The sequence below is a fragment of the Camelina sativa genome, chromosome 20 (genome assembly GCF_000633955.1).
Source record: "Camelina sativa cultivar DH55 chromosome 20, Cs, whole genome shotgun sequence".
Taxonomy (NCBI): Eukaryota; Viridiplantae; Streptophyta; class Magnoliopsida; order Brassicales; family Brassicaceae; genus Camelina; species Camelina sativa.
Genome location: NC_025704.1, coordinates 24,561,446 through 24,575,099, shown reverse-complemented (window position 1 = coordinate 24,575,099; position 13,654 = coordinate 24,561,446). Strand labels below are relative to the sequence as shown.

The 13,654-nt window shown below is 29.7% G+C and overlaps 1 protein-coding gene across 1 annotated transcript; it reads left to right on the top strand.

Moving 5' to 3' along the window:
- LOC104771612 (protein PHLOEM PROTEIN 2-LIKE A6-like) lies at positions 2,983-6,661 on the top strand. The gene is made up of 3 exons (XM_010496165.2): positions 2,983-3,349; positions 3,456-3,634; positions 5,777-6,661. Exons 1-3 carry the CDS (start codon positions 3,062-3,064, stop codon positions 6,432-6,434), a joined length of 1,125 nt encoding a protein of 374 aa, XP_010494467.1. The 5' UTR covers positions 2,983-3,061; the 3' UTR covers positions 6,435-6,661.

Below are 13,654 nucleotides of genomic sequence, written 5' to 3'. Positions count from 1 at the left end.
GAGTTCATCCCCAGAACTCTTGTTTATGATTTGTAGTTGTTCTGTCTTATCTCTAGTATCATTCTATTTGCATTTCTGTTTCATTTACTCATTGTCCTGTTCATTATTGTCTTGCATCAGTTCATTAGCATAGTTTTATTTCTGTTCTTGGTTCATAACTACTGCAATCATTCTGTTCTATTTGCATTTAGCTCTTAGTTCTTGTAGTTTACTTTCTGCATTTTACATTTTCATATTAGGATTGTTAGTGACAAACAATCTTTGCATTTGGCTTAACTTAGATTCATATACATATCTTAATTGTTCACAAACACTCATTTAGGATTGACACCTCTTATACTGCAACTGCATAAGGGGAATTGAAACACCTTACCATCCATCCATTCATATCTCATTGCATACATTCATCATCATTCATCACCCACACCAAAAAGATCTTGTTTCAGATTTGCACGGACAGGTTAGTAGTTTGTTACTATTTTAAAAAAAAAATTATTTTTTGACATGAACAAATAATTTGTGTGAATTTAATGCTGCAGCAATTAAGGCTATCAATAACCCGGGTGAGTGGTCACGATATGAGGCTTTGTTGCAGGATATAAAACAGCTGTGCTTAAATTTTGATTATTGGAAATGCCATCATGTTAATGGATCAGCGAATAAGGTTGCAATGGCTATAGCGAAGAGTGTGACACGCGAGGGTAGATTCCAATCTTATTTGTCGCTGGGTGGACCGGCCTGGCTGCATGATCAAGTAAGAAGAGACAATGAAGGGAGCAATTAATTGCTGATGTTTTCTGGTTTTTTTTGGTTTTTCGCTTGGAGGGTCGACTGACCTCAGTATCAAGTGTGATCTCTGTTTTTGTTTCTTATACTTTGTTTCCAAACTCTCATATTTTATTCTATCAGATGACAAGAGAAAAAAAAGCAGCAGATTTTTTAGTAGGAAAAAAAAAACTGTCATAACATAAGAAAATCTGCCATAACGTATATTGTTCATGTGAGTCAATATAGCAATTTTAAAAAGACTTTCGAAAATCTGTTACCAAACAACATATTTTTCCTTCAATCCAAAAATCAGTCATAACATAAAAAATATCTATCACCACTAGATGTCAAACTAACAATTATTTTTACGTTTATAAATCTGTCGCAATGTGACAGATTTTTTAAGTAAAAAATAAAACTGTTACAACAATCATAAAAAATCTGCCACAAAATTCCTAGAAATTTGACTAAAACAATGAAAATCTGTCATGACTTTATAAATAAGTCTGTCGCATTAAAAAAATCTGATGTCCACAAAAAATATGTCGTTACACACTTCAAATAAATCTGCCATAGAAAACAAATCTGCCGTTAAATTCTGCAAATTAATCTGCCATCTAAAATAAGTCTGCCGAAAAAAACTGCCATCAACAATAAATATGCCACTTACAAATTAATCTGCTATTATATGTATGGTAGACTTTTATAAAAGAAATAAAAAACGAAATTGAAGGAATTTTTTACCAAGGGTATTATTGACTTTTTTTTCCTAACAAAGCAAAAAAAGAGTATTTTCAGTAAAAAACTAATCCAACTGACCTTCAAATTTTAGGAGCTAATCTAGCAATTAACTGCTCAATTTGGGTCAAACTAGTAATTCTCCCATAAATATATTCTTGCTAGGAGATATCGCTTGTGTGTTGTATTAGTGTCGTTATCTGTCACTATTCGATACAAACTTAGTTGAATGCTTGTTGTTTAAATAACTAATTTTTTTCTTATTCGTCTTACCTAATTTTTTTTTTTTTTTTTTTTANTTTTGAATCTACTAAGCTTAGAGTTTTAAACAAACTTTTTGAAAGGAAAATCATGACATGAGTCAAGTATTGGTTGCTTTTTTAAGAAAGTATTATTTATTTGTCTTCCTCTTATGCCATCTTACATTAGTAGTGTCTATCCTTATAACTTATCATGCACCTAGGATTATAGGAAAACAAAATGACTATTTCCACTCCATAACAAATAAATACTTACATTTAGAAAATAGCAAGAGGGTTTCTGACATAGAAAGACAAGATTAAACAAAAGAAAATAAAATAAAGACAAGGATAATTTAACTATTACAAAGTGGGTGACTCATCACTCATCGTGTTAACATGGTAAAGTTGGCTTAGTGTGAACATATATATGTTATCTAAAAGAGTTTAATGTGGGTTTTACCCATATAGTTTAAATGTCTCATAATCCATCAATTTTTGTACCATGTATTTCTCTATCATGTAGATAACTAACATTTTATATTAAACGAGTTTATATTGGTATCTAATAACAATATTAAGATCTAGATTATCATTGATCTGAATAATCTTCATTTTTTTCCGTTTACCAACTTAAGTCTAAATAATCCGATGTAAGGACTGAGTAACCACCAGCAGACAAGATGATTTCAATCCATGTGCGCCACATTAACAAAAGCAACTCTTTTCTTTGCGCATTTTAGTCTATTAATAATGTGTTCGGTCGGATATAACTTTATAAATTAAGATCGGATCTCGAAAATTTCTCATTAAATTATTGTTATATGTGCACCCAAATCCAAGCTTTCATTAAAAGCACTTAAAGCTTTTTTCGTAGATTTTAAGGTTTTGATTCACACTAGTCCGTTGTAAGTGCAAAACAAAAACTGTGTTAAAATCACTTATTTGAATTTTATGATCAACATATATGTTTAATATCAAAATATATAGATAGTTATAGGCGTGCCTGTATAAATGTTTTATCACACTCTTTCTTTATATGTTGCTATTTAAAAATATTTTTACCAATGGAAGAACCATTAGTTCTAAGCATTATATATATATATCTCTTATTCTCTCTTGTTTGTAATTAAATTTACATTAAAGAAAGACTTTGTTGAGTGTTTATGACTCCTTTCAAAGTTGACGGCTAAGCGTATACATCTTTGGTTGGGTTATAAAAGGTTAGCCACGTACTCCCAATAAACCCTAATACTGTACTCTTCTTTTTTTAGTTCTTATTTTCGTCTGGTAAAAGTACTCTCACTAACTCTCCAATGGACGGTAAAGTCCAGCCTCCACAACATCAAGTTTTCATCAATTTTCGTGGGGAGGAGCTGCGCAACAGTTTCATCAGCCATCTCGTAGATGCTTTACAAAGGAATGGGATAAATACCTTTACAGACAAGCAAGAGAGCACGGGTGAAAATATAAGCAATCTTTTCGAGAGGATCAAAGATTCAAAGATTGCGCTAGCTGTGTTCTCGGAAAGGTACACAGAATCAAGATGGTGCTTGGATGAGCTTGTGAAGATAAGTGAACGTGCAGATCTAGGCGAGCTTAAGGTGTGATCTATGACAATATATATATGTTGAAGCTTAATGTTGTATATATATGCATACTTTGAGAAAATGGTATACTAACTGTTCGAATGCATATGACTTTCACAAGGCAATTCCAATCTTCTACAAAGTGCCTACTGAAAGTGTGAAACAACTTGTGGGAGTGTTTGGTGACCATTTTAGGCGTCGAGAATGGGAATATCGGTATGAGCAAGAAAGGATCGATAGATGGAAAGAGGCTGTGGCATGTGTCTCTGGTAAGATTGGGATGGTGTTCGATGATAAAAGGTATTTTCTTTGTTCCTAAGAGATTGGTTTTGGATTTTTTTTTTCCTTGTTTTCATTAGATTGATTTGATAGATTAAAACTGAAATAATTCATTTTCTTGATGTTTTTTCCACATGGTATATTAGGTTATAGTTTATTTTTCTATTCCCACAAAAATATAATTTAGAGTATAATATATTTTAAATAAATATGTGTTAAAAAAACAAAGAAAACCAAAACATTAATCTATAAGAAACAAATGAAGTATTACTTAATCCCATTCCTTTGTAAAGCATCTACGAGATGAAACCGTTGTTTGAAATGTCCTGCTTGTCTGTAACGAATTGAAACAATGTTATCGGGGTTCAGAATTACTCTGCTAACCTTGAAACCTCTAGAGACCTAGATCTTTGTTCACTCTTTCCCACTCGCTCGTTTGTACTTGCATGTAAAGTAAATCAAAGCAACATGTACTCATCCACTTGGCTTCATATTTCCTGAGTAAACCCACTCAACTTAGATAGAAGGCTAAACTCCCTTTAGTTTTCTGTAGCTCCAAGTAGTTCCAAAGCCTCTTGGAACTTATAGGTAGAACTTAATTTAGCATATATGCAGGGTTGTGTGTTATTGAAATTTACACCACATGTACTGATCCATCATTTATCAAGTCTCTTATGAAATGATAGCTCATTGCAATAGTTTAGTCCTACCATGATGAATCGCAGTTTTAGCCAATGATATTGCACTCTGTGAATCACAGTGAATTTTCATTGATCCTTGCACAAAAAATTGTTCATTCATAAGACCTTTAAACTAAATTTCTTTTCTTATTATTGTTAAGGCCATATACTTAGCCTTAGGGGGATGTATTCAACTTGACATTTTAAGTGATTTGTGTGAAATTTACAAATTCTATGTTATTCAATCATGGATGGTAAAAAGTCTATTAAAATTCACTGTTATTAAACTGATGATTTAAAAATCTACTTTAAAATCTACTAAAATCTCTTGTTATTGAACTGATGATTTAAAAATCTACTTTAAAATCTACTGTTATTCAAAACAGTTTTGTGGATTAGGATTTTAATAATTTTTAGGATTCTGGAGGATTCTGGAGGATTTGTTTAGTTAAAACTACAGAAATCCAAATCTTATGGTTTAGGTGGGATTTGAAAGAATTCTACAGAAAATCATATGAACTTCCCTAAAATCTATCAAAATTCTAAATTTCCTAAATCCCATCAAATTCTCCAAAATCATGGTTTGAATACATCCCCCTTAGTTTTAAGGTAGTAAATTCACACCTATCTTGACCATTCATCTATGATTGAAATGAAATATTGGAACTTACACAAACTCATAGGACCAATTGTTGAACCCCACTAATCTGAATGTATATATAGTCCAATTTCTCAGTTGTAACATGTTGAACTACCCAGAATCTAACCTTGTGTGTTTTTTTCAATCACACAATCTTCGCATAACGTGATTTCTGATATCGTATCCTCTCTAAAACACCCTTTCTTAATCAACATATATAGAGCTTGTTTACCAATGTATCATATTTTACTATGCCATAGTTAAGTCTAATCATTATCCCCTGATACAACTGCCAATGCCTCAGACAGCTTTGCTTGTCCCTATAGTAGCTAAGCAGCGCGAAGACTAAACATTCTCTAAGAGAACTTCTCTTTCAACAACCGGTGTATCTTCTACACTCACGAGAATTCTAAGTATATAAATAGCATATTTCTTCGTAGTCTTTTACTAATTAAGTTCCTCGATATAATTGGAAATGTACTTGACATATTTTAGTCATTGCTACTTCTTCGAGTTTGTAGCTAAAAACTAAATTGGTCCATACTATCATGTTAAGATTTACGGATTTCTATATTAAAATCAATTTCTCGAGGGACAACCAAAAAAAAAAGAGTTCAATTTCTGATGAGTAGATTATTTGATATATAGTATACCTTACGTTTTTATCACATTTTAAATTTTAATGTGAGCTTCCGAAGTATGTCTATATACAGTATGTAACGCTAGGTTCATTGGATAATTAAGCTGGTATAGTAGTACTCTCTTTATACATATTTGTGTTTTCTTTTTTCGTGAAATCTAATAGAAAAGTCCCAATTTTTTGGTTCTCATTCGTTTTTGCAGCTTGTCAGAGAGTGATTTCATCGGAAATATCGTCAAAAAGGTCTTGATCTCATTAGAGGAGATAACCAAAAACTCTCATGTCGACAAACATCTCGAAAGAGGAGAAACTTCATTGAACAAGAATTCTAAAAAATCCCTCAAGGATCAAAAGGGAAACCTAGGGAGTCAACCTAAACCTAATGAGATCATAAGTTTCAATGCAAGCAACTCTTTAGCTCCTCAATACATTTCCTCAGGACACAGTCAAACCCCGGTACAAGGCAGTCGTATCACAATTCAATTTACACAAGCAGCTTCTCCAGCTAACGCATTGGGACTCTGTGTGCCACTGGTACAAGGCCCTCATATAGGGGTGGCTCAACCTAGTCACGCCACAGGTTTCAGCGGTACAAGACCACTATATGACGGATTTCCAGTTAGACATGGCAACCATAAAATTGGGGGGAAAGGAGATCCTTCTACTATGACCAAAAATACTAAGAACCCCAACAAGTCTTCAAAGAGTAACCTCGAATATGACGGCTTTCCAATGAGATATGGCAACCATGAAACTGGGGGAAGAGGGGAAACTTATTCTATGACCAACAACAATACTAAGAAACCCAACAAGTCTTCAAGGAGTAACCTCCAATTTACTGGGACAAATGGGTGGGCTTAAGGTGAAGATATAAAAGAGAACCCTTGAAGGACTTAAAAAAGGGGAAAGTTGTGTCAGATTTCATTAGAACTTGATTTTGCTTTAATTCGCTACATGTATAAGACCTTCCAGTATCAATATCAACGTTGGAGTGATATTTGATTTATCCGAGAGTCATTGATGTTTGTATCAAACGTAACCTACAATACAATTATTCTCAACATTTTAATTAATTTTCATTTGTATAATTCTATTAGTTTTTCTTGTCAAACACTTCTAATTCAATATACAAGTTATTCTTATTATACAAAAATATATTTTCAGATATAAATAAATATCTACTAAAATTACCACATAATTATTTTTTTTTTTCAAATTTTCAAATAATAATGATTTCTATATAAAGATTTAATTTTTACTAAATCCATTGTGTTTTTCAAATGGAAAAATAAACATTGTGAACATATATTAAATGCAATTTAACACCAGACTGAAACCAGAAATATAAAGTTTAAGGATACCTGCTAATTTATTTGCATATTAATATAAATCATTAAAGTATTTGAACTTTAATCATTACTAGGTGATACCCCGTGCTACAGCATGGAATGACACATATTTTAATTAGTTTATGTATATTTCGAATGCATAAAATATTTTGATTTATGTGTGTTTTTATAATTTCAAAATTTTAAATAGTGTTCAGTAGTATATTTGGTTTACTTACATGATAAATATTAAAATATATTTAGATAAATACGTTATTTAGACATCGCTAATCCTTTGCACGGTAACAGATACACAATGATCGTTTTGCAGTTTTTAAGTAGTAGTGGTATGCTTATAGGTGTTAAATCCAAATAACAGATTTTAATTTGGTTTTAGTTAGGACTAACCTACACGTAAATATTTTAGAATGGTAAATACATCTCGTCCCATCCCGTCTTGTCCTGTCCCGTCCTATATAATCTCGTCCCTATCTGTAAAATTTTTAATGTCCCATAACTGTTTTTTTTTCACATATCTTATATATTAATTAATTTTTTATTATTAAGGCTACAATGAATACTTTACTATTTTAAAATACCTTTTAAAGTAATTTAATTTTTATCTTAAATTATAATTAGTTAATTGTTTTCAAAATTAAATTGGATTTACTTATATGTTCCTAAAATTTTGAGGAAAAATATGCACAAATATTAACAGTAATTTTCTTTTCTTGTTTTTCGTTTTTTCTTAAAATATTTACAAAAAAATAGAAATTTAGATTTGATTTATTATGTATTTAAACCTTTCCGTTATTTAATTCTGATGTATATGTTTTCGTTAATTAAATATTCTAATCAACTAAAATTTTTGCAAGATTTTCTCAAAAGATTGTTTTAGATTTGCAGTTAATGAAATCAAAATATATGAATTAAATTAAAAACATTAAAAAAATCAATGGCCAAGATTTAATTTAATTTTGAAAATCAATGGTTAATGTTTGACGAGAAAATCAGATCAACTAATCGGGTATTAAATGACCCGTACAGGATTCAACTAATTTGAATGGTTAGAGAATTTTAATTCCATGATATACTAATGTATTAATAATTCTTGATTATTAACCATTTTATTTAAAATCTATCAAAACAAAGTCATTGTCCAAAAGTTAGTCCATGAGTATTTCTGCTTTAATAGTATACTAGATTAAGACCCGTGCTAGAGCACGGGTTAAAATTTATTTTATTTATATTGTAATTTTTATATTAAATATAATTTATTTGATTTTTTAAAAAAGTTTCTTTGAATAAAATATTATGCAATAAAATCATATGCTAAATATGATGACTTGAAAAAAGACATAAAGACTTGAATGTTATGTTGTGAATTTGATTTTTTTAAAGCGAGTTATTATATTATGAGTAATCTAATATATTGTTATACTTTTTGTTTTAATATACTTGGTTTTTTAAAATTCTTTCATATTATAGTGACATATTATTGATATTGCTATAACAAACCAATTTAGAGTGTTTATAGTTTCTAACTTTTAAATCAAGTTTCAATATTTTAAAAGTATTTCAAAATAAATTATTTAAAATTTATTATATTATATAAAATTCAACAAAAAGGTATAAAATTGAATTTAAATATTCAAATTTTGACCCGTTACTCAGTAATTTTTTTAATTCAATAGATATTATTTTCAAAGAATAATATTACTAAAACTTGAATATTTTATAGATTGAGTCATTTATATTTGTTTTTAAAAATTCTACTTATGGTGTATCCGGAAATAAAACTATTTTTAATTATAATAAATAATATGATAATTTATTTGTTTCACAAAATAGACTCATATATAAAAATGAGAGGTGAAGTATAATGATAATTAACAAATTAATATGTTAAGTAAGATATCAAAAGATTTTATTTGATGAATAATTTAATAAAGGAAATTAATATGGTAAGTTAGATGATATCAAATGATTTTTTTTAGAATATTCTGTTTAAGATTTTTGGAAACAATAAATCCAGACTATACAAATAATATAAAACTTAATCTATAACCTATTTGTAACCAACTTATTAAAATTACATAGTCTATAAAACAATGTTGTGTACTTCCGTTTTATTATATAGAGGATATGTTTATTTATAGACTATTTTTTTGTTATTAATATCTCCATTATTTTCATCAGGAACTACCGACAAAACAATTTCTTTGAAAAATAATAGGTAATTTGTTAGAATAGAATTATCAAGACATGGTCCTATATCCTACTATATTAATTGAGAAGTACAAAAATAAAAATAACCTTAAAAAGTGTAAAATTTACATACAAATGCCATTAGAAATTGTTAAATAAAGATTAAAACTGTTGAGGGTATAAAAGATAATTAATAATTAATCATCTTACTATCTTATTATTAATCAGCAAAATCGCGGGTTACATGGATAATTGATCGACTTAATTTAAATCTATTTACAAATCTTTATCCTCTTAACCAAAAAATCTCATAAGATATCCCCTTAACAAAAAAATCTTATAAGATTGAACGATTATTTCCTTAACCGAAAATGATATTACACGCATAATATTTTCATAACTAAAAATAAGAATATACTAATAAATAAAACAAATACAGTACTTAAAAAAACTACTCACCACAATATTACTAGAATACAATCATCAAATCTCACATACAAATATTTACTAAGGGGGTGTATTCAACTTGACATTTTAAGTGATTTGTGTAAAAGTTACAAATCCTATGTTATTCAATCATGGATTTTAAAATGTCTTCTAAAATCTACTGATATTGAACTGATGATTTAAAAATCTACTTTAAAATCCACTGTTATTCAAAAGAGTTTGTGGATTTGGATTTTAATAAGTTTTAGGGATTCTGGAGGATTTGTGAGGATTTGTTTAATTAAGAATACAGAAATCCAAATATCATGGTTTAGGTGGGATTTGAAAGAATTTTACCATAAATCATATCAACTTCCCTAAAATTTATCAAAATTTTCAAATTTCCTAAATCCCATAAAATCCTTCAAAATCATTATTTCAATACACAGTCTAAAAGTTATCTAGAAAATTGAAAACATCTTATATTACGAAACAAGAAAAAATCTCTAAAATATCTTATATTATGAAGCGGAGGGAGTATATAGGATGATAGGATGGGAACTGGCCTTAAAAAGGACTTAATCAAAAAATTCGAGAATAGCGCTTATGAATTTTCAATTACAAGCTATTATAAATAATATAATGACAAATAAATTATTATAGATTTCCATAAAAAATATTCAGCTCGCGATCTACCGCGGGTTAGTACTTAGTATATTGGTTAATTTCGACGCATTTCCAGCTACAAAGTTGGACACAAGATATATAAAGTTAGAGAGTGGATCAGGATGTACAAAAATTTGGAAAAACCGAAAAAGAGACTGGAGATATTTGAAACACATATACAAGAAAGGACTAACGGAGTTCACACATGCGTTTGCAACTAACCTAGAGGTATCATGTTTTTCCCTTGTGTCAAATGATAATGAAAGCTTTCTAGCGAAGGATATCATCTGTATTGGACAAGATTTATATCAGGATATTATATATGGTTCTCACTCGAGGAATATTTTAAATCAAGAGTTCAAGACCGAGTAGTAGTCATCAGTCATGGTAGAATTGAACAGAGAAGACATAGAAATGATGGTATCGGAGAATATACAGTAGTAGCACTGCCCATAATTAAGAAACAGGATAGTGAAGTGCGGTTTTTTTTTTCCCCTTGTTTAAATTTATTTACTTTTTACTTCTTTTTTTGCCAAGAAAACTACTGTATGTACAGTGAGTGGCTTTTACAAAGCTATATTTTAGAACTGAAAGGTATTCATACTTTTAAAAGAACAAAAAAAGTTGAACTTTCCGTAACACTAAGGGTCGGGACCTAATTATATTATGTTATATCATGAAACAATGACATTTGATTTACTGTATGCGACAGCTACGAATACCACGTGAATCATGTTCAAATAGTTGTTGTGAACGAAAATGGAAATGACGTTGTTAATATCACTATGCGTATCGACCTTCTTAGCACTTATTTTCATAAAATCACAATCTAGGCGAACGATCGACAACAAAACTGGACCCACCACCGTCTCCGTGGCGGTTTCCAGTTATAGGAAACCTTCACAAGCTCAGCCTCCACCCTCACCGCTTCCTCCATTCTCTCAGCCTCTGTTATGGACCGCTCATGCTCCTTCACTTCGGCCGCGTCTCCACCCTCGTAGTCTCATCCGCCGAGATGGCTCATGAATGTCATGAAAACACACGATCTTAAGTACGCCAGCCGCCCGAAATGAAAAGCTGTTGCTACATTCCTGAATGGTGGACAGATGTGGCATTTTCCCTATATGGAGAATTTTGGAGGCAGTCTAAGGTTTTTACGTTTTTTTTTTTATTATACAGTGAAAGTTTTTTATTATCTACTCGCTAATAATTATTGTGATTTATTTGTCTCCAATATGTTTATATATCCCCATAATAATGTTAATGGAATTTACGTATAAGCGTGCAACATTGCGAACTTGTCCATAATTAATAATAATAAACGTACATCTTAACGAGTTATCTATCTAATGTATTGTAACAGTAATTAACAAACAAACATATTTCAAATTTTCGTTCAGAGTATATGTGTTATCAGTGCCGTGCATAAGGTTAAGAGGAAAAAGCATTTGCCCTAAGCCACCAATCCGTTTTATAATAAAATGAAAGTACACAACATTGTTTTGGTAGATTTTATAATTTTAATAAATAGTTACAAATAGGTTATCCATAGATTATAAATTAATCCATATACTAATTGTAACAAATAAAACCTTAATTGTAACAGAAAATCTTAAACGGGTTATTCTAAATTGATAGTTCATGGATATTCCAAACTTTATTTTCGGAAGATCACATATATAGTTCCAAATATCTAGAATCACAATATTACCAATTTATTTTTCACAGATTTTATTGATAAACTACATCAATAAAAAAGTTATTAAAGAGATAAAATATACTCTTAATCATAAAAAGGAATCAAATCTCGCTAATTTAACAATATTAATCATAATCTTTGGGATCGTATTCAGAAATTAAAAATTAAACCTTAATGCTAGATTAGGTCCGTGCTAGAGCATGGGTTGAAATTCCTTTTATTTATATTATAATTTAAGAATAAAATATAATTTATATAATTAATTTTAAAAGTTTTTAAGGTCCTAATTTAGCATTAATTGTGATCTTCGGAATCATATTTTATTCTAAAATTATAATATATATAAAAGGATTCAATCCGTGCTCTAGCACGGGTCCTAATCTAGTAATTAAAATATTTAGGCCACATTTTTTTCTTCTATTGTATCTAGGCTGTATTTATAAGTTGAGGATAATTGTGTATGTAAAATAGGTCTTTTGTTTATAAAGTCCATGACATTATTAATAAAAACAATACCTTATATCTATAAGGAAATTTCTACACATGTTTTATTCTCTAAATATAATATAATGATAATAATACTTATGGAATATAATTAAGAATAAACTAAATCTGTTTTGGAATAATCGGCATATTAATTAAAAAAGGGTAATTGGAAGAAAAAAAAACTGATTTTGAGTTTTGTTTCTTCAAAAAAAACTAATCGCCTATAAAAAATTTATTAAAAGCAAGATTAGTTTTCAGGTTTAAGAATCGTTCACAATCGTTCAAAATAATTTTACAAGTGAAAACTTATTCGCTGTATCATATATAATTTTTTTTTTGCTTCACTTTCATAATGTGAGTTTGGTAAATGATTTAAAAAAAAAATAGCAAAATTTTGATTTAGGATTTGTTTCCGTTTATCCTTGTTCTCTTTCAAACAATCTTTTTTAAAATTTTGATATTTAAAAGGGGACGGTTACAAAATTGGACCCCTAACTTGAGTCAATTGCATGACTAGACCCCTCTTTTTCTCTCTCCAACATTTGTCACTTTCGCCCTACTAAATCCTCTGCCATACTTCGTGTGGGGCTAATAGTTTTCATTTCCCGTCTCATGGAAAACCCTTTTCACAGAAATGCCATTATTTCTGATTTATTTGAGTTTCTTGCGAAAATGTTTATTACATTCATATCCTCATCTTCTTCTCTTATTTACGGTTGTGCCACCGACATCAATTTTCCAACAACCATGAACAACTAAATTTGAAGCTCATAATGCTTCAACAACCCAATTTGTGAGCTTAAATAACATCCAATGCTATGAGAACTTCATTTTCTTCCATCTCCTCTCCATTTTAATCGAAAAAATTGAAAGTTCGTTAATCTTGTTATATCTCGTGAACAAGGAAAATTGGTGTTGTGTTTCTTCAGTGGTGACTAAAGACGACGTCCTTGGTGCTTGACATTGCGAAACCACCACCGATAAGGTTATTTTCCGGTAGATTTCATGATTTTCTTTGTTTTTTTTGTCGAAATTAGACTTCATTTATTAGTCCAACTGTCATAATATCATGTAAAGTCTACTATGTGGTCAGTTTTGTAATTTAAAATTTATCGACTTTCGAGCCCGTAGACTAAAATTTCAGTCTCCTTAATTTCATTTGAAAACAAAAAAAAATATAGTTTAGACTGCATTATAATATTTCCAACCGATACCTCGTTTGCAGTCTACTAAGGTGTATTTTTGCAATTGACCAAATTCTTGACTTT

Bases quoted from the DNA above. Each gene is read 5' to 3' on its own strand.
- LOC104771612 (XM_010496165.2), top strand. From the start codon at position 3,062: ATGGACGGTAAAGTCCAGCCTCCACAACATCAAGTTTTCATCAATTTT. The intron at 3,350-3,455 runs GTGTGATCTATG...GACTTTCACAAG, and splicing joins CAGATCTAGGCGAGCTTAAG to GCAATTCCAATCTTCTACAA. The intron at 3,635-5,776 runs GTATTTTCTTTG...TCGTTTTTGCAG, and splicing joins ATGGTGTTCGATGATAAAAG to CTTGTCAGAGAGTGATTTCA.